The following is a 22287-nucleotide window of genomic DNA, read 5'->3' as shown; positions in this document are numbered from 1 at the left end:
CTTGGTTTATATGCTTTTTTGGTTTTCATTTTCTTCACTTGGTTTCCTGAGTTCTTGGATGGTTTGTAGCCCTCGAGCATCTAAGTCATCATCCATTCACCTGTTTGTGTGCTTAGCAAGTCAAGTTGATAGTCAAGTTGCTCCTTGCATTTCGTTTATTAGTCATTTTGTTGCTTTGATTTCCATTTAACAAGTTTGAAAAGCTTTGTTTGTTGATTGAGCATCTCTTTTCAGGGATAGATCACATTTCTCATCTTGTTTTTGGTTGAGTCTTTGCATCATTAGTTTGAAAGGAATTTTGTTTTGTGCTTTGCATTTGCTTGAGGTTGATTGTATTGGAAAATTTTCATTAAAGTGTTTGTGAAAGATTTGTTTTCTCATTTCATTGAAAAATACATGGTTCTGGTTTGCTGAATCAATATGCTACATTAGTTAGCATCATTGAATACTAGAGTTGCATTGTTATTTGCATTGGAAAAGAAATGGATTCTCTTTACTAGTGAAAGGACTACTTGAAGTGCGTTTGATAGGAAAGATAGGAATTGGAAAGAGTTTTTCATCATTTTTTTTCAAAAAGCGAAATAGTGAAAAGGTAATTTTGCTTTCAATTGCTTGTTTGTTGCATTGAGTGTGTTTTCTACTCTCATTAGTGTAAAACATTCATTGAATTGAAAGGGTCTTGTCTCATTTAGCTGCATATAGGAGTTTTTCCAGTCACATTGATAAGGCCTGAAAATGGAGACATAATTTCAAGATAAACTCTAAAATGTATTCAATTAACCTAAGGCACATTTGAAATCTAATGATCACATTTAGAAGGTCTAGGCTAGAGACATGTTCCGATGTCTTTAAACCTAGCAGCTGTCGTTCGCTTCGGTACTAGACAGCGCTAGTACGGACTTGTGCTCGCTGTACCATCACAATATGAAGGGAGACCCCACTAGGTTTCAATCCTTTCTCCATAGGAAGCCAAGTCTCCCACCATGTAAACATGATACATTGAACACTGCATTCGGGGAGATTGCCTGCCCATACTTCTCGGTTCATCAGGAGATATTCTGGAATTCACGTTCCCTGGTAATCCTTTTTGCCTAGATCATCCTGAGTAGTCATTTTGATCTTTTTGACTCCCTAAATATAAAATATCACCCCAACACTTGTCCTTTCAAGCTCGTTTCAAACCGAAAGTGATAGAGTCACCTTTGCTTCTTTCTGGACTCTTAAAACATGAAAGAGCACCAGTTTGTTTTTGCGTCTTAAAAAAATGTTGTCCATGATCATATAACATTCATGTTAGTCTTTTGCTAGACCACATTGTGATTACACCTTTAAATACATTTTAAAGCCTTGGAATCAATCTCTCTCTCTAGTTAATTGAGACAAAATCATCGTGGCTGAACCATCAAGTTCGTCTAGTTCCTCTTCCCCTCCTTTTTCTGAAAGATTGTCTGACGGGCCTTTTATTGAATTAATGCAGTCACTTGAGGACCAAGGTGTTGAGATTGGAATTGTTTTGAGTATTCAACCTTTGTCATCTCATCCTCCCCCTCCTTCAGATACTGGGTCACATTTTGACATTAGCCCAGAATCTCTAGATAATCCTATCTAGACTCCCGAGAGCCCATCGACTTCTAAAGGTCAGCTTGGACTAGTCGTTTATCCTATAAATCCATTGTTCGATCCTATTGTGATATCATCATAGTGTCCATATAGTCCGTACAATCAGCCGGGTATTCCTTTGGAATTATCCCCTCTAACATCTTCAGTAGTCCATTGTTTCCTATTTTCACCCATGGAATCAGAAGGTGAAATCTCAGTCTCCTCTCCGGGTCACTCGGAGGTTTCCACTCCACGCACAGTCAAGGAGAATGAATATCATTTCCCTCCTAAAGGTTTCCCTTACATGGGAAGCATTCTGACCAATGTTTATCCTAAGTTACCACGTAATTATGTGACTTTAGCTCAATTGGTTTCAGGTAAACCTATTGCCTCATCGCTATATCACAACCCTATCCGGGAATCTAGCGCTATGCCTACCTCAGGTCCATTCATTCAGAACCCAACCTGCCAACCGATGGTGCATTCTACAGTTACTTCAGTTCCAGTGCAACCTATCATTCTGAATCCTCTTGTTTTGTCAGTCCAAGTAACTCGTCCAGTTCAACCAACAATCTTGAGTCATGTCTCTGTCATTTCTTCGATCCCTCCAGTAAGTGGGCAGGTTGTGCCACCACCTAGGGGGAAAAGTCCAATTGTTTATATGATGTATGGTACAACCAATGTGAGTGGCTCACAAGCTCACATGGTTGGAATGAACTAGCCCTCTTCGGGTGCCATTCTAAACCTTGTTGGTCTTGCTGATTTGAGTAATGACCAGTACCAACAGTTGAACCCTATTGGTCCATCTCAGTCAAGTAACATCTAGTACTAGTAGTCTAATATGGCTTAGGTTCAGTACCAACCTCCTTATGTTCCATATGGTTCACAAGTGATGGTTAATCCATCCTACATCCCTCAGCCTAGACCTTATGTCTAGCCTGGTCCATCTGTTGCACCTGGTGGGTATGGCCAAATACAGTTCGGGAAATTTCAAGGTTTCATCCTGGGAACTGTTCAAGTATATTTGCAGTAGCAAGGACAACTTATACAGTAGCAAGGGCAACCTTTGTTGCAGCAAGGGCCTTCCATGCAGTAACAAGGCTAGATGATGCCACAACAAAGACAACTACAACAACTGCAAGGGAAACCCTCGCATCTATTGCAGCAAACCATGAAGCAGCAAGTGCAGTATGCGCCACAATCATCCTAGCATATGCCTTAGCAAGGTCAACCTCTGTAGCCACAGGGACAACCTTTATAGCCGCAAGGTCAACCTTTGTAGCCGCAGGGACAACCTTTATAGCCACAAGGTTAGCCCTTGCAACAATAAGGTCAACCCAGGTAGCAGCAACCCTTATATTCATATCAACAGGGTAAACCTTTGCAAGGGTAGGGTCAGGGTCAAGTCCTACAGCAGCAGACGCAAAATTCTTATGTCCAAGGGCAACAGGTTTAGCCTCCTTTTGTCCAAGGACAGCAGGTCCAAAATCCCTATGTCCAAGGGCAGCAAGTGAAAAATCCTTACGTCCAAGGGTAGTAAGTGGAACACCCTTACGTCGAGGTCCAAAACCATTTTATCCAAGGGAAGCAGGTTCAACACCCTTATGCTCAAGGACATCAAGTGAAAAATCCATATGTCCAAGGCCAGTAGGCCCAACAACCTTTTAACCCATATGTTTCTTATCAACAGCCTATGGCCAGACAGTTTCAAGGCTTTCAACGCCAGAATCCTCCCTACGGGCAAGGTAACTTATAGTGGGGGAAAATCAAATGCCATATGGACAAAATCCTTACCAGAAAGGATGGTCCCCGCGAGTTGGGCCCCTTATCGACCTCAAATGCCTTTCAATACCCAATTGTCGTTCTTGGCTAAACTAGAACTGCCTGTTGTGTCTAGGCTCACGAATGACGTGATTCTTGATTTACCATACTAGCCTCCAGTTCCATCCAAGATCCCGAGCGTTTGAAGGAAAAGCGAAAGAGGATCCAAGTTTGAAGGAAAAGCGAAAGAGGATCCACAAGCCCATGTGATGGCATATCACCTCCAGTGCTCCTTGAATTCCTAGGTTGATGATTCCATTCGTCTTCGACTTTTCCAATTAACTCTTACAGGTGCTGCAGCCAAATGGTATATCAAGCTACCTAGAAACTCCTATCATGACTTTAACACTCCCGCCATGGCCTTTCTCACACATTTCTAGTTGTTGGTTTGCTATGAAACTGGCACCAATCTGCTAACGTCACTTAAGCAAGACACTGCGACCCACATCTCCAATCACATCCATGAATGGAGATGTAGGCACCACTTGATTGAGTTTGAGATTGCTGATCAATTGTTGGCTGAGTGGTTCACCAAATCATTTGTCAACAAAAATGTTGAGAACATTGCTATGGGTGGATGTGTCACTAACGAACAAGCCATCACGCATGCCTAGTATCTAGACCTCATCTATGTAGGAATTTACAGGGTAAGTTCCTCAGACAAAACACCAAAGGACACCTCTCACAAATAGATCACAGATCAATACACCAATATTCTTGACGTGGTTAAAACCCTTAAAGAGGGAAATATTCCACGGCGTGAGCGAGCGTGGTCACTTCATGAAATTTATTAATAAAAGAATGAAAATTTACATAAGCTTCTCTCATGAACAGTTACCCTAGAAATGATCCTCCATGCTCTTGAAATAGAGATCATGGACCAATCGGGTGTTAATCCATAGATCAAGTGTCAGTAATACTGAGGAGAGAATGAACCATCGGATCACTTGATGTCTAGAACATATCATGACCATTAGATTGTAAGTTACAAAAGTAGATAGTAAATAAACACACTTTGCCTAACTCTACACTAGACCAAGTTATACTTAACTATTTCCTATGTGTCGGAATATCCTAACATCCCCCCTTAAGAAAAACTTGGGATAGGATTGAAGGATGTACAAATATGACACAATAGGAGAAGGAAGGAGGCATTAGAGCCTATTCCCCCTTAGTGACAACTTCCTGAACTCCAACCATAAATCAAAGTTTAGTAAACTTTACCTCTGTGAGAGCCTTAAAAAGAAGATTGAAATGACAGACTTAGCACACTTGCATTATTTTCTTGGTCTTCAAGTCTTGCAATCTAAGGAAGGTATTTCCCTTTCCCAGTCCAAGTATGCCTATGATCTTCTATGCCATTTTCACATGGAAGACTGTAAGCCAACCCCTTCTCCCCTTCATTCTGGTACCAAACTTTCAGTCACTTGTACATCCCTTGAAGTTGATGCTACCTTATACCGTCAACTTGTAGGAAAACTTTTGTATCTGACCCACACTCATCTTGACCTTTCCTTTGTTGTTGGCCTTATTGCTCAGTTTATGCAAAACCCACATGAAAGTCATTAGAAAGCAGTTAAAAGAATACTTCATTATGTTCGAGGTATAGTTTAGTTTGGGATTCATTATAGTGCAAAAGAATCTCCTCTATTGGTTGGTTTCATTGATTCCGATTGGGCTGGTGACCCTCATGATCAGAAGTCTACTGTAGGTTATGTGTTCACTCTATTCACAATCTAACATGTGATGCACTTAGACCATCATCTGATCTAACGACATCTAAGTCTCTGGCTACACCTCTTGTTGATGGAGTAATTGGTTCAATGACTCAGACCCCTGCAAAATCTTCTTCCAAACAAAAGTCGGTCTCCAACACTGTTCTGTTATACAAGAAAATGACCTCCTCACCATCTCAAGGGAGAAATACATGATGACTTAAGGACTGAACAAGTTCACAGGCCCAGTTGTCAAGCTAACATTGTCTAGCCACTAGAAACCTGCTTTATTAATATTCCTAACAAGGCTAAGGGTGCATTAGTGCCTAGGGTAACTCGATTTGTTACCTCAGGGAAAGCATTAGTGAATCTTAATGAGTTTCTATGGGTCAAGGGAATACGTTGACTGAGAAATATCCCAAGATTCTCTCCTATGTCAACTCACAAAATTTGGAGGAATTAGTAATTCCTAATGGAGTATACAAACGGGAAAGAGCACAAATGCATGGACACATCACTACTTTTGCCTAATGGAGCTCATGAAGGACTTGGCAACCTATCCTCACATGTTATATATGAAAGGCTAGGGCCATTTTGAAAGGGGTCGAACCATTTGAAAGGATTTCCTATTTGACTGTCGAGCATAGTCTCAGACTAAGGCATCAAAAGAGGTTAAGAAGGGAGAGAGAGAGAGGAGTTGGAGGGGTAAGGGAAGGCTGATACAACCGATGGTTGTAATCACTCTTTTCTACATCAATATAGAACTGCAATTGTGTTGTCCACTCCATGATGTTGGTAGTATAACTTGTTTATATGTTCATGCAATGTCATTATTATGAGTGGCTTAGATATATGCAACTAGATATCTTTACATGTTTATGCATTGTTTATCAAGGTTTTATGCTGTGATATTACGCTTGTCTTTTCTATGTGCAGGTTTTGATCTAGAGCTGGCTCAGGGGTCTTCCACCTAGCTACATTGCACTCTCCAGCAACACCACACTAATACTTGAGGTAATAAGTCCTTCTCGCTTTGATATTCATTTGTTTAGCATAGATATGCATGCATCTTTGTGACAGTTGCAACTAATCTTACATTGTGCCAAGGATCTCGGGAAGATCCTTAAGGGTTTCTACATCACCAAACACCCATGCATTAATCCCTATAGCATGCTCCCTATGATTCTTCTTTCAATTCATTAGGCTCTGGTAAAACCTCATAGGTTCACGCTGTCTAGTATACTGCAACAGACAAATCCTTTAAAGGTAAGAAGAAAGGCAAAGGAAAGGGTAAAGTTGATGCCCCAAAACAGGGTCCTCTTATGTCATTTGCTGGTGATGCTTCCCAATGGAAGCCCAAATATCCATGCCTCATCTGTGAGGAGGATCACTATACTAAGGATTGTCCTAGACGATATAAAGTTAGTATTTTTCTCAAAGGGACCCCAGCAATCCTGAAAGATCTGTTTCTATCCCAATAGACCCAAATGGTAGACTAGCCTCAGTCATCCGCTTCCATAGGTTCACTAGTGTTCATGATGAATACACTGATTAACGTGGCTACCAGGTCAAAATATTATCAAAATCCTACCTTGATAGCAGGGAAAGAGAAAGAAGGTACCCCTTCTTCTTCTGCCCCGTCCAGTTCTGGCCCTCTCCATCTAGAGTGACCTAATCTTGATTCCACCATTCGACCACCTTCCCGAGGTGTGCTATGAAAATCCTCGTACAATCCCAACGCTTGAGCCGCTCAACATTATAACATTGTTGAAGATTTGGCTCAAGTGCCATCAACTATGTCTACTCTCGAGGTCCTTCAAAGCCATCCTTCTCAACAGAAATCCTTACTATCGGCTATTGGGGGTATTGATACAACTGACTCTAATCTAATTTGTTTTGACCTGGAAAACCATGTTTCGTGTTTACCTCATTAGATTTCCTTTTTCGTTTAGGTGATCATAAATGAGAAAACCATTCATAGGACTGTCATCGATGAAGTTGCTTCCACCTGCATCATGTCGATCGCTTGTTGGAAGGAAATTGGTTCTCCTACTTTGAACTAGTCCCCTAACACTTTGGAAGCTTTTAATGGATGTGATTCGTGACCATTCGGTGTCCTTCCCAACCTTGCCATTACTTTGGAGGGAAAGACAATACACATCGAAGTAGAGATCATTGACACTAATCTTAACTACAATCTTCTACTCAGACGGAGCTGGACACATGCTATGCATGTCATAGCCTCCTCCCTTTTCCGTGTGATTCATTTTCCCCATCAAGGGAAGATAGTCATAGTCGAATAACTGTCCTTATTTGCCTCATCCTACTCGGATGGCAATGTTCCATATGTTTAGCACACCGGTGCTCCTTATGAGAGTGTGGGGGCATGACTCTTTAAAGATCCTGCGTTAATGGGGATTTTTCTGCTCCCACCTCCTCATGTTGCCTCTATCATCAACATGATTTCGGTCAAGTCTGATCCTTAGGTCATTCCCTCACCAGATCTTGTTGATACATGGGGTGAGGTTATTTTGTTAAGTCCTGCCAAAATTAATTATGTGGAAATTGTTTCGGCTTCACCTTCGGTATCCTCTGCTCATCCTGTTTTGAGAACTTCTCTCGATGCGTATTCTCAATCCCCATGGCTTGGTTCTTTGGAATCTCCTAATCCCTTAGCTGAGACTTTTATTTTTGACGAGAGTATCATGGAAGTAATGTCTCTGGAGGAAGTACTTTGGAACAACACTCATCATCATTCCTCATTCTTTCCTGGCCCGTCGGTCATGTCTACTTGTCTCAAGAAGTTCTCTTATTAGTTCCTAACCCTACCACTTTAGACACCGATCATGACACATGAAGTTTGGTCAGAAGGGAACATGGGTAACATTACCCAAATGATGCCAATTGATATTTCTAGCAAACCTGGTGTCATTGAAAATGTCCATATCAAGGTAACTTGTTCTCTAGAAGAGATCAAGCTCTATACTCGTATGTTCCAAGAGTTCTGGGATGTTTTTACGTGGTCATATGAAGAAATGCCTAACATTGACCCAAGTATAGTCATGCATGAGATTCCAACTTACCCTCATGTGAAGCCCATTCTCCAATGGCTTCATCCAGTGCACCCTAGAAAAGCAGCCGCCATCAAGGGTGAAGTTGAAAAACTTCTGAAAGCTGGATTTATTTATCCAATCCCTGTTACAGATTGGGTGTCGAATATCGTATCGGTGACATAGAAATAAGGCACTATTCACATTTACGTCGATTACTGTGATCTCAATCGTGCCTATCCTAAGGATAATTACCCCACTCCCTTCATTGACTAGATCATTGATGAATGTCTGGGAGTGAATTCTTTTCCTTTATGGATGGTTTTTCTGGTAACAACCAGATAATCATTGAGCTAGCTGATCAAGATAAGACAACCTTTATCTTTTCGTGGGGGACCTTCGCGTATAAAAATCTCCCTTTTGGCCTTAAGAATGTTGGGGCAACATTTCAAAGAGCAATGTCTTATGCATTCCACGACATTTGAAACATCATTCAACCTTACTAGGATGATCTCCCAACTCCTTCTTGTAAACTTCATGATCACCCTTATCATCTCCGACAAATTTTTCTTCGCTGTCGACACTACAACATTTGGTTGAATCCGCATAAATGTGTCTTCTGCATTTAATCCAAATGACTCCTCAGCTTTACCATTTCAAAAGAAGGCATTTGCCTTGATCCTCTTAAAGTCAAGGCCATAGTTAATTTACCCCTTCCATCTCCATTACATTAAATGTAGAGTCTGCAGGGAAAAGAAAATTTCCTCCATCGTTTCGTACCGAACTATGATGAGCTAGCTGCAAGGTTCACCCAGTTGCTCAAGAAAGGAACCCCATTTGTTTGGGATGAGGCTACCCAAAAGTCTTTTGATGACCTAAAGGCTGTCCTCATCAATGCTCCTTTGCTACACCCCCCGAACTATCATCATGATTACTTCCTTTATCTAGCTACAACCTCTAGTACCATCACCATGGTGCTGGTATAGGATGATGACGAAGGCAATGAACATATTATTTACTACCTCAGTCGCAACCTCCTCAACACCGAGATGCATTATGCTCATGTCGAGAAGTTGGCTTTGGCTGTTGTACAAGCTGTTCAACGTTTTCGGCATTACATTCTCCTCCGCACTACCACTATGATTTTTGAATGCAACCCCATGACCTACATCCTGACTCATCAGTTGCTGGGGGGAAACTATTCAAAGTGGATTTTCATCCTCCAAGAATTGGATTTGGTGTTTACCAAATATAAGAAATCATTGGTCTTCGCTGAGTTGATTTGCTCCCTTCCCTCTGCTTTTGTTCCTGCTGGTGCCAATGAGCAGCTCCTAGATGAGACTCTTTTCTTAATCAACACTCTTGACCCCTGGTACGGTCATATCATCATGTATCTCTAAACATCCACTTTCTGGTTTGCATTGACCAAGGACAATTGTTGACGCATTCGACATCAATCTCAACCTTACTATATCATTGGAGATACTTTATACCGCATCGGTGTCGATTCAATTCTTCCCTGTTGTCTCACTCTCGAGGAGCCTGAGAGAGTATTGAATGACTTCCATTATGGCGCATGTGGCGGTCACCTATGTAGATATGCTATTGCTCAAAAAATCCTTTGCGTTGGTTATTTTTGGCCCTCTATCTTCAAGGATTGTGTCCTTATTGTTCGCAAGTGCAATGAGTGCCAAATTTATCAGCAAAAAATGTGCGTCCCACCCGCTCACCTACACGCCGTTATTAGTGTTGGTCCTTTTTCCAAACGGGGCATCAACTATATGACCTGTAACCCTCGTTCGGATGGGGGTCATGGGTATATTATCATTGATGTGGATTATTTCACCAAATGGGCCAAAGCGATCCCTACATACTCTACGGATGGTAAAACGACAACTCAATTTCTATTCAATCATGTTATTCCTAGGTTTGGAGTGCTTCAGGCCATTTTCACCGACCATGGCTCCCATTTTCAAGATTACATGATGGCTGAGCTGACTTCTATGTTGGGTCTGCGCCATGATGGCTCAACCCCGTATTACCCTCAGGCCAATGGCCAAGTTGAAGTTGTGAACAAAGTCTTGGTTATGATGCTTCAGCGCACCATTGGGATGCACAAGTCAAATTGGCATCTCATGCTCTTTTCAATTATGTGGGCTTACCAAACCTCAACCAAGGACACAACTGGATTCACACCATTCCAGCTAGTCTACAGTCTGGAAGCAACTTTACCGATTGAGTGTGAAATTCCATCCCTCAAGCTGGTTGTCGAACTTCTCCCCGAGACCTCACCTCAGGAAGAGCACCTCTTGTATTTAGAATGACTGGATGAGACTCACCATCTTGCTTCTTTGGTCATCGAAGCACATAAAAAGTAGGTCAAGTCCTATTTTGATCATTATGTCTCTCCTCGAGCTTTTTGTGAGGGCAATTTGGTTCTTCTATATGATTAGGCTAATGATAAGCTGGGGGCAAAGAAGTTTGAACCCATGTGGCAAGGGCCCTGCATTGTTAAATGTGTGTTTCAGAAAGGGGCCTATGAGCTTATTGACTATGAGGGAAATCTCTTAGACAAGCCCCGTAATAGGATTTATCTCAAAAAATACTATGCTTAGGTCATCTTTCATGGCTACTTTTGTACAATACTGTGTTATTCATTTTTGTACAGTGTGGTTTGGTGTGTTGTTTTACAAGCATCTTTCTTGCTTATTATGTTTCTGCTTGCTTTGCAAATTTCATTGTCTCCTCACATCGGTTTCACCGATGGTGCTTGTCGTAGTACCCAGAACCTATCATCCACAACATGGGCCATTTATGACCCCCATGGTGAGTTGATTCATCTTCAAGGTATTTGTCTAGGTCGAACAACTAATAACATCGCTAAGTATAGCACAATTATTGAAATTTTGTTAGAAGCTATCACTCTTGACATCCAGGAATTGGTTGTCAACCTTGATTCACAACTTGTTGTTCTTTAACTCAATGGGCAATATTCCGTCAGAAACCCTCAAATATTGAGAATGTATCTATGTATTCATCTATTGGAGAGAAATTTTGATTACATTACATATCATTATATTCCTAGACACATGAATACACTGACAGATGCATTAGCTAATTATGTGTTGGATAGACATTTGCGAAACATGTAAAAAATCAAAAACAAAGCATTTGTACCATAGTAAGAAAGGAAATATAGCATATATATATGTCGATAATGTTTCTCATACATCAAAACCCCAAAAAATAATGTTTGTTCAAATACATCTATGGCTCGCAGGCCTAAAAAATGTGGAATGTTAGACCTATGAACTAATCGGCATGATGCTCATGGTAGCATGTAACTGCTCGTACTACACGAGTCAACAGTCGGCAGATCTAGTCTAATACTCTGATATTGACGCGGGATTTCAGCTAGCCTAGCATACTCTAGGATATCGTGGGTCAATCCCTTAAGGTTCCGCATGATCTCCTCCTCATTATCACTTCCTTCCTGATAAAGAGTGACATCGAACTGGCGAGAAATGCGCCTGGCAATCGGGGACATCCCAGCAGGACAGTCCAGTCCCACATCTACATTTATAAAATAGAAATGTCATGAACGCATCTATTTCAAAAAAAAAAAAATCAAAAATCAAAAATATTTTTTTTACCTCCATCATCATAATCCTCCCCCTCTAGGAGTGGCATATCTGGATCACTGCAGAAATCGGTACCACTATAGGGCCAATCCTACTATGATTAGTTGTCATCATAGCCATGAGAAGAAGGCGGGGTTAAAGGACATCTGTTGGCCCTCAGTAATCCTAAGCATCAATGCACTCCAACGAACCATCCGTAGGTCTCCTGGTAATGGCAATTCCACCTTAGCAAGTTAGTAGTGAAATAGCCAGACCCGCTCCAGAAAGAAGGTCACTAGAGTGGAACCGTAGAAGAACTGCTTCAGGTTCCTGCCTTGGCTTTTGATAGCTGGCGCTTCATGTTTAACTTCATGGCTTCCACCCAATTGAAGATAGTCGGTGCCGTACAATCAATAACATACTGAAACTTTGACTTGTTGGTTTCATGTTCTACTTGAGCCCCAACCACTCTATTTATGGTCAACAACAACACTCTCAGCACAAGATCCCGAACAATCATGATCTCTATCTTGCTGCTCTTTGATTTTAGTGCTTCCGAGCAGTGTTCTGCAAGTAACATGGGTACACTTGCCCTAATATGCCTTGACCCATACAAATTGACTGGTTCCTCTCTTCGAGATAGTCCTGTGATGAAATAAATGTCGGAAGTTTCCAACTCCAGTTCTTGGTCCCAGATGATAAAAACTTCCCGATTGACATCCTAGAGACTGATCAGATACTATAGCAATTCGAGTTGAGCCCGCAGACCTAGTGTGAGGAAGAATTTAAGGAGCCCACAGTTCCTCAGAGCTTTCAAGCAATTTGGGTCTACCATTGCTTGTGTGTTAATGTCCTCATGCTCACGTTCCTTCCAATCCACCATTTTTCGCAATTTTTCCCTGCAAAAACCATACAATCAAGTCAATAAACATCCTTGGCTAGAAAAATTTGGATCCAATTGGAGAAATTAGGCAAAAAATTGGAAATTTTATGTTCATTGTGTTGGCGCAACTATTTTAAAAATAGTAGTGCTAACTGTTATCACTAAAAATGCTGTTGCCAAAAATTTTTAGCCTAGCTTAAAGACAAGGTGTTTTCGCAGCGCTACATGTTTAGGCGATTTCGTAGCGCGCTACGAAATTGGGGATTGGCTCGAGCTTTCAGCAGAAGGTTCATATACTAAATTTTGATGATAAGGTTCCTGCCCGAATGGTGCTTACTACTATTGACACTGCAGTGTTTAGAGCCACACCAGAGCCTTCTTGGTCCATCTTAAACAGTTGTTCAGTTGCAGCTCATTAAGATTAATCTTCAAGAGGAAACATGTTTAATAATTACTTCTTTTGTGGCTAAGGGCATTATGGTAAATCCTGGTGATGTTTTACCCAATACTTCGGTGAATGCTCTTTACTTCGGTCTCAAGGAGATTGACCTTACAATTCCGGTAGATGTAGCAAAGCTAGATCAAGACATTTGCAAAATTGTTGATAACTACTTCACAGGAGCAAGACTTCATGTTGAAAGATTGATTTTTATACAGTCATTATATTTGTCATTTGAACTTCTCAATCTTGAAAAAGATCCAGCTTGCTTTTCTTTATGGAAGGGCCAGCCTATTGATTCCAGTCAAAGAAAATGGTTTTTGCGGGCAACACACTTGGGTTTATCTCTAGAGATGGGAAGCCTTGATGATTTAGCTCAGAGTAAAATCCCAGGCTTATGGAATTGTGTTGAATTGCATGAACCTGGCATAGAAGGAGCAATGGTGATGGCGGATGGTAATACATTGATTACAAGACCACCTCCAGGTGGTGTGGTTCAAAATGGGAGAGTTTCTGTTGGATCACTTTTGTATGAGAGAGCTGAGTTTGACATGGAGTCTCAGATTCACCAGTTGGAAAGGAAGCATACAGTGCCGTTCTGCGGGCTTTCATTGGACAATCTGATACGTTTTCTTGGGATAAAGAGGGACTGATTTCCGATTTGAGGAAAGAACTTAGAGTTTCAAACATGGTACCCAAGGTTGGATGTTGTTCCTATGTATTGTGCTCGGGGTTTCCAATGGATACCTTACAGTTTGTATATTCACTGCTGCACCGAAAGGATATAAGGGACCTGAACAGAATGCACTGGGAAATCTATTAGTACTATTTTTGATATTAGGACTATTTGGAGGATCTGCTGCTGGTTGGCTATGGCTAATAGGATCTTTTCCCAAGCGATATGTGTCAACACACGGGTTTATATGGGAGCACCGCTTTCATATTATGGCTGAGGTCTATACAAATGGGCCAGTGGAGATTTCTTTCCGCTGTGGGTGAAACCGATTATTGGCAGGTGGAAAATTCATGGAATAGCATTTATGTCTTGGGCGCAAGTGTTTGATAAAGTGCCAGAGAGAGATGTAGTTCATTATCTTCATGGCCTAGCTTCACAAGAGCTCTTTTTCTACGCAAACGGGTGGCAGAGAAGGTTGATAGTTACTACTGTTGTAATGAGGCACATAATTAAGGATTGGGATGCAATTTCGTCTTTTTGTCTTGGCAATGTTCGGAAGTTCTCATCACGGATCATTGAGAACTCAAAAAGGCCATTAATAAGCTTTTTCTTGTGATTAACATATGTTATACTGGAATACCGAGTATCAAATATCGATTTCCTGGGAGGCGTCTGGCAATTCTGATTGCAGGAATTTGTTCACTTGAAATAAGATCCCTCATCGGAGATATACACACTATATATCTATTTACAGCTACGCAGCAGTTCTTATCATATAAAACCCTGCATTTCTTCGTAGATAGTTTGGCAACATGACGCGCAAGTAGGCTTCATTTGCACAGGAATTGATATTATACACCATTAGTGTTGCCGTAAGTTGTCTAGTTCTTGTTGTAGGGTTCAAGCATCTCGATCCTAACAAAGAAATTATTTAGACAGTGTAAGCTCCTCAGCCCTCCAAATGGGAAAACATTACTTGCAAAGGCAATAGTAAGAGAATCAGGGGTTGTTTTCATCAACGTAAGGGTAGCCAATCTAAGGAGCAAATGGTTTGGGGATTCTCAGAAACTTATGATTGTTGTGTTCATACTTGCGCAGAAGCTTTAACCTGCTATCATATTTCTTGATGAGGTCGATAGTTTTTGGGGCAGCGCCGTTCTACTGAGCAAGAAGCTTTCACAAATATGAAGACAGAGTTCATGGCTTTGTGGGATGGCTTTACAACAGATCAAACTGCTCGGGTTACTGTTCTTGCGACAACCAACAGGCCTGAAGAGCTAGATGAAGCAATACTACGACATCTTCCAAGGGTATTTGAAGTTGGGATGCCTAGCTGTATAGAGAGAGCCAATATTGGACATTTCCTTTAGGGGTTCCTCCAACAGAGGCAATTATGCCAGTGTTAGAAGATTTGGGAATACATGGATCCTATGCCAATAGCATTCAGTTTGGAAACAACAATTTCTTTGGTAGCAGACCTGGTTTTAATTCTTATTTAATGCCTCCGAATAGTTCTTATGTCAGAAGTTTTATGCCTACTGCTTTAAACAATTCTGTTCTGGTGGATGCTGCCATTCATTATGATAGTATGAGACCAGCTATGGCACAATGGATGGATCCAAGAAATATAGGGGACCCTCAGCATCTGAGCTCACGTTCTGTTGTTAAGAACATTGGCTGGTCACCTTTTCAAGATGATGCCAAAAAACCAATTTTGATTATACATCCAGCAGGGAGGCATGGCACAACCTACACCTGATTACAATGCAGGAAATAGTTTAGAGGAAGACTGTGTTTTTTAAATCACACAGCAGTTTCGTAGCGCGCTACGAAACTGCTGTAGGTGATGTTTTCAATGCAGAATAAATAGTTTGACCGGGAATGTTAGAAGAGAGACACCTGTACATCAATACAGCCTACAACTCATCTGGAGACATGGTGTTTGGTAGCAGCGTTCCATACTTTGAGTTATTAAAGATTTGGGAACATGCTGCTACATTTTCGGAGGATGGTAGGAGACAGGGACTGTGAAGATAGGGTACTCATCTTTACTAATTAATGAGCCATCTATACAGCTAGCACCCGAGACCAGCTCGTTCAGTGAATGTTCCTCCAACATATCTCAGCCACAACAGAAAATGTACAACTGTCAAGGATCCAAGAAGAATCAGGCATACGAGGAGATAGAGTTTGAATTTCAATGTGATTAGGACTCTATGTATTTACAGCACAATACCTTTGTATTTAATAAGTTTGTTTAGATATAGATAAGGTAATTAATGATAGGATATCGAGTTCCCCTCATGCTGGAGGAGGAGACTCAAGGTAGTTTTAGTTTTGTTTTCCTATATATAGGAAAAACTCTGATGTATTTGGGGTTGGAGATTTATAAAAGAAACAGAGTTTTTATATTGGCTAATGTAAAAGACTTTTGACAGTAATAGAAAGATTACTTTTTCTTCCCAAGATTCATCTTGTGTTCAAAGGCTCAGAATATATGTGGTTTTGTCTTTATCTTTTCTGTTTTACAGCTCAATAGACATGCAATCACTCTAAATTCACCTAGTGCTCAGACTTCCTGTGTATGTTTATGAGTTGAGGTTCTTTTTGAGAAATGTTCTGAGTGTTTAAACATTATATGCCTTGGCTTCCATGATTGAGTAGTTAATAGTTTACTGCAGAGGTGTTTGACTCCATGAGCCCAATGGAAGAAGTGTTATTTTGTTGTTCCAACCAGCTTATTTTCATGTACTGTTTGAAGAGTTAGCCATCTTTTCTTGTTATTAATGCATATCAAAAATCTGTGAGAGAGCCCTCTCTGACTAAGGAGGCTAAGCCTTAGTCTAAAGCCTGGTTTGAAATAGTTACATGAGATCTTGCTAAGTAGCAGCCCTTAGTACACGATTTTGTGATAACATTTTGGTGCGTCTGCCGGGAGCCTGATGATTACTCATTCCCGAAGTTTGAAGCTGAACTTCTGAAGGTAGCAGGAGCTCAGAAGGTTTTTGAGGCTGCAAAACTACCTTGGCGACTCCACACAGCAAATAACAAATTAGAAGGTGACTCCACTGCTAGAAGATCAGTAGCTTGATGAAGTTTCAAGATGAGTTCCACTGCAAGAATGAATGCCAGGTATGCTCCTATGAATCAGTCTCATATCCCTGGTTTTCCAAATCCTATGCCAAAGGTTGATTGGTTAGATGATCTTCCAATATTCAAAGATGAAAAGAAGGACAATGCTGCTCTTCATTTGGTTAGGTTTCATATGCATGTACGCAGTCTTAAGGTTCATTTCCCTGAGGATTGTCTCATGAGAATGTTTATGGCCACTTTAGAAGGAAAAGCATGGTCTTGGTATAAAAGTTTGGAGAATGGTTCATTATCTTCTCTTGCTGATTTCCATGATGAATTCTGTGAAATGTATAAAGAAGGTTATCCTTCCTTATTGATGCTTAAAGATTGCTGTAGACATTCTTTAAGTCTTATTAAGTATTTAGAGGATGGTTATGATGATGATGAATTCACGGATGAAGAAATTTTAGAGGCTCTCCATAACAATGCATTTCAGCACCAAGGAGAAAGTATATCATCCCATGAAACGCAGCATGAGGAGCAGCAGGGGTTCACTTGTGAAAACCATGTTTCATTCCTTGATATGAATGAAGAGATGCAGCAGTATTCTGAAAATGAAATTGATTGCACACAGCAAGAAGAAGTGCTGGAAGACAGCTTCTACGACCCTCAGGCAGAGGAAAAGCTTGTTCAATTTTGTAATTCCTTGCAGCAGCTTACTCCAAATAATAATCATAATAGTGAGGAAAATTCCATTGTTTGTTGGAATGATTCAGAAAAGCAGTTGGATAGCTTGTCAAATAGAAAAGTGGATAGCACATTAAAGGGGTCTTGTGTGGTTGAGAATCAGTGGCCTGAAAATGAAGAGTGTTATCATGATCATTATTTCCAGCAGCTTTCTATGGCAGAACGCAAGGAGACAATGCTGGTTCCTTTCTCTTTCACGATTGAGGAACTGAACACTGTGGTTGAAGATCAGTTTGCACAGCTGGAAAGTTACAAGGAAAAACAAGCTGATCATGTATTCTGGGATCCTGTAGCTGATTACATGGAAGAGTTTTACTCTCCAGTATTTCAGTTTTTCAAAGAAGATTAGAGACAATTTCAGTGGCAGCGGTCATCACACTATCACATTGACTCTGAAATCCGATGCAGTCAGAGACAATTTCAGTGGCAGCGGTCATCATACTATCAGATTGGCTCTGAACTCCAATGCAGTCAAAGAAAACAAATATCAGATAAAACAGAGGATTGGCTACATTGGAAATTTCATATTGATTGAGCAGAAAAAAAGTTGAAATTGTTAGGGTAGGTAGGTAGAGGTAAATGCAAAATAAGCTCAAGGTCAACTGAGCATCTTTCAGTAGAAATAGCTTTCTTTCTCCTACAGTCATGCTGGTCAAGCAAATTTCTGTTTGTCAAATAAATTTTATAAGGCACTGGAACTGCGAGTTCTTAGTGTACCACAAGGGCACACTATCCCAAGTGGAGCCACTGTTATCACTGAAAATGCTGTTGCCAAAAATTTTTAGCCTAGCTTAAAGACAGGGTGTTTTCGCAGCGCTACAAGTTTAGGCGATTTCGTAGCGCGCTACGAAATTGGGGATTGGCTCGAGCTTTCAGCAGAAGGTTCATATACTAAATTTTGATGATAAGGTTCCTGCCCGAATGGTGCTTACTACTATTGACACTGCAGTGTTTAGAGCCACACCAGAGCCTTCTTGGTCCATCACAAACAGTTGTTCAGTTGCAGCTCATTAAGATTAATCTTCAAGAGGAAACATGTTTAATAATTACTTCTTTTGTGGCTAAGGGCATTATGGTAAATCCTGGTGATGTTTTACCCAATACTTCGGTGAATGCTCTTTACTTCGGTCTCAAGGAGATTGACCTTACAATTCCGGTAGATGTAGCAAAGCTAGATCAAGACATTTGCAAAATTGTTGATAACTACTTCACAGGAGCAAGACTTCATGTTGAAAGATTGATTTTTATACAGTCATTATATTTGTCATTTGAACTTCTCAATCTTGAAAAAGATCCAGCTTGCTTTTCTTTATGGAAGGGCCAGCCTATTGATTCCAGTCAAAGAAAATGGTTTTTGCGGGCAACACACTTGGGTTTATCTCTAGAGATGGGAAGCCTTGATGATTTAGCTCAGAGTAAAAGCCCAGGCTTATGGAATTGTGTTGAATTGCATGAACCTGGCATAGAAGGAGCAATGGTGATGGTGGATGGTAATACATTGATTACAAGACCACCTCTAGGTGGTGTGGTTCAAAATGGGAGAGTTTCTGTTGGATCACTTTTGTATGAGAGAGCTGAGTTTGACATGGAGTCTCAGATTCACCAGTTGGAAAGGAAGCATACAGTGCCGTTCTGCGGGCTTTCATTGGACAATCTGATACGTTTTCTTGGGATAAAGAGGGACTGATTTCCGATTTGAGGAAAGAACTTAGAGTTTCAAACATGGTACCCAAGGTTGGATGTTGTTCCTATGTATTGTACTCGGGGTTTCCAATGGATACCTTACAGTTTGTATATTCACTGCTGCACCGAAAGGATATAAGGGACCTGAACAGAACGCACTGGGAAATCTATTAGTACTATTTTTGATATTAGGACTATTTGGAGGATCTGCTGCTAGTTGGCTATGGCTAATAGGATCTTTTCCCAAGCGATATGTGTCAACACACGGGTTTATATGGGAGCACCGCTTTCATATTATGGCTGAGGTCTATACAAATGGGCCGGTGGAGATTTCTTTCCGCTGTGGGTGAAACCGATTATTGGCAGGTGGAAAATTCATGGAATAGCATTTATGTCTTGGGCGCAAGTGTTTGATAAAGTGCCAGAGAGAGATGTAGTTCATTATCTTCGTGGCCTAGCTTCACAAGAGCTCTTTTTCTACGCAAACGGGTGGCAGAGAAGGTTGATAGTTACTGCTGTTGTAATGAGGCACATAATTAAGGATTGGGATGCATTTTCGTCTTTTTGTCTTGGCAATGTTCGGAAGTTCTCATCACGGATCATTGAGAACTCAAAAAGGCCATTAATAAGCTTTTTCTTGTGATTAACATACGTTATACTGGAATACCGAGTATCAAATATCGATTTCCTGGGAGGCGTCTGGCAATTCTGATTGCAGGAATTTGTTCACTTGAAATAAGATCCCTCATCGGAGATATACACACTATATATCTATTTACAGCTACGCAGCAGTTCTTATCATATAAAACCCTGCATTTCTTCGTAGATAGTTTGGCAACATGGCGCGCAAGCAGGCTTCATTTGCACAGGAATTGATATTATACGCCATTAGCGCTGCCGTAAGTTGTCTGGTTCTTGTTGTAGGGTTCAAGCATCTCGATCCTAACAAAGAAATTATTTAGACAGTGTAAGCTCCTCAGCCCTCCAAATGGGAAAACATTACTTGCAAAGGCAATAGTAAGAGAATCAGGGGCTGTTTTCATCAACGTAAGGGTAGCCAATCTAAGGAGCAAATGGTTTGGGGATTCTCAGAAACTTATGATTGCTGTGTTCATACTTGCGCAGAAGCTTTAACCTGCTATCATATTTCTTGATGAGGTCGATAGTTTTTGGGGCAGCGCCGTTCTACTGAGCAAGAAGCTTTCACAAATATGAAGACAGAGTTCATGGCTTTGTGGGATGGCTTTACAACAGATCAAACTGCTCGGGTTACTGTTCTTGCGGCAACCAACAGGCCTGAAGAGTTAGATGAAGCAATACTACGACATCTTCCAAGGGTATTTGAAGTTGGGATGCCTAGCTGTATAGAGAGAGCCAATATTGGCCATTTCCTTCAGGGGTTCCTCCAACAGAGGCAATTATGCCAGTGTTAGAAGATTTGGGAATACATGGATCCTATGCCAATAGCATTCAGTTTGGAAACAACAATTTCTTTGGTAGCAGACCTGGTTTTAATTCTTATTTAATGCCTCCGAATAGTTCTTATGTCAGAAGTTTTATGCCTACTGCTTTAAACAATTCTGTTCTGGTGGATGCTGCCATTCATTATGATAGTATGAGACCAGCTATGGCACAATGGATGGATCCAAGAAATATAGGGGACCCTCAGCATCTGAGCTCACGTTCTGTTGTTAAGAACATTGGCTGGTCACCTTTTCAAGATGATGCCAAAAAACCAATTTTGATTATACATCCAGCAGGGAGGCATGGCACAACCTACACCTGATTACAATGCAGGAAATAGTTTAGAGGAAGACTGTGTTTTTTAAATCACACAGCAGTTTCGTAGCGCGCTACGAAACTGCTGTAGGTGATGTTTTCAATGCAGAATAAACAGTTTGACCGGGAATGTTAGAAGAGAGACACCTGTACATCAATACAGCCTACAGCTCATCTGGAGACATGGTGTTTGGTAGCAGCGTTCCATACTTTGAGTTATTAAAGATTTGGGAACATGCTGCTACATTTTCGGAGGATGGTAGGAGACAGGGACCGTGAAGATAGGGTACTCATCTTTACTAATTAATGAGCCATCTACACAGCTAGCACCCGAGACCAGCTCGTTCAGTGAATGTTCCTCCAACATATCTCAGCCACAACAGAAAATGTACAGCTGTCAAGGATCCAAGAAGAATCAGGCATACGAGGAGATAGAGTTTGAATTTCAATGTGATTAGGACTCTATGTATTTACAGCACAATACCTTTGTATTTAATAAGTTTGTTTAGATATAGATAAGGTAATTAATGATAGGATATCGAGTTCCCCTCATGCTGGAGGAGGAGACTCAAGGTAGTTTTAGTTTTGTTTTCCTATATATAGGAAAAACTCTGATGTATTTGGGGTTGGAGATTTATAAAAGAAACAGAGTTTTTATATTGGCTAATGTAAAAGACTTTTGACAGTAATAGGAAGATTACTTTTTCTTCCCAAGATTCATCTTGTGTTCAAAGGCTCAGAATATATGTGGTTTTGTCTTTATCCTTTCTGTTTTACAGCTCAATAGACATGCAATCACTCTGAATTCACCTAGTGCTCAGACTTCCTGTGTATGTTTATGAGTTGAGGTTCTTTTTGAGAAATGTTCTGAGTGTTTAAACATTATATGCCTTGGCTTCCATGATTGAGTAGTTAATAGTTTACTGCAGAGGTGTTTGACTCCATGAGCCCAATGGAAGAAGTGTTATTTTGTTGTTCCAACCAGCTTATTTTCATGTACTGTTTGAAGAGTTAGCCATCTTTTCTTGTTATTAATGCATATCAAAAATCTGTGAGAGAGCCCTCTCTGACTAAGGAGGCTAAGCCTTAGTCTAAAGCCTGGTTTGAAATAGTTACATGAGATCTTGCTAAGTAGCAGCCCTTAGTACACGATTTTGTGATAACACTAACAATGCACTTGATAGTGTTCATAACCCCCGATCG

At 40.8% G+C, this 22287-nt stretch overlaps 1 protein-coding gene across 1 annotated transcript; it reads left to right on the top strand.

Annotated features, from left to right (window-relative positions):
* The first annotated feature begins 20144 nt into the window (after window positions 1-20144).
* Window positions 20145-21091, top strand: LOC149244958 (uncharacterized). Its single transcript, XM_089436930.1, has 3 exons — window positions 20145-20204; window positions 20472-20719; window positions 20857-21091. Exons 1-3 carry the CDS (start codon window positions 20145-20147, stop codon window positions 21089-21091), a joined length of 543 nt encoding a protein of 180 aa, XP_089293056.1.
* The last annotated feature ends 1196 nt before the right edge of the window (window positions 21092-22287 follow it).

Source organism: Pinus tabuliformis, chromosome 7, assembly GCF_031772625.1.
Source record: "Pinus tabuliformis cultivar Carrire ecotype Pingquan chromosome 7, CPIR1, whole genome shotgun sequence".
Taxonomy (NCBI): Eukaryota; Viridiplantae; Streptophyta; class Pinopsida; order Pinales; family Pinaceae; genus Pinus; species Pinus tabuliformis.
The sequence above is the reverse complement of the archived record's forward strand: the minus strand, read 5'-3'. Positions and strand labels throughout refer to the sequence as shown.

Excerpts from the sequence above, each read along its gene's own strand:
- LOC149244958 (XM_089436930.1), top strand. The coding sequence starts at position 20,145 with ATGGCGCGCAAGCAGGCTTCATTTGCACAGGAATTGATATTATACGCC. Across the intron at positions 20,205-20,471 it reads TATACGCCATTAGCGCTGCC|TTTTTGGGGCAGCGCCGTTC; the intron begins GTAAGTTGTCTG and ends TGAGGTCGATAG. Across the intron at positions 20,720-20,856 it reads CAGGGGTTCCTCCAACAGAG|AAGTTTTATGCCTACTGCTT; the intron begins GCAATTATGCCA and ends TTCTTATGTCAG.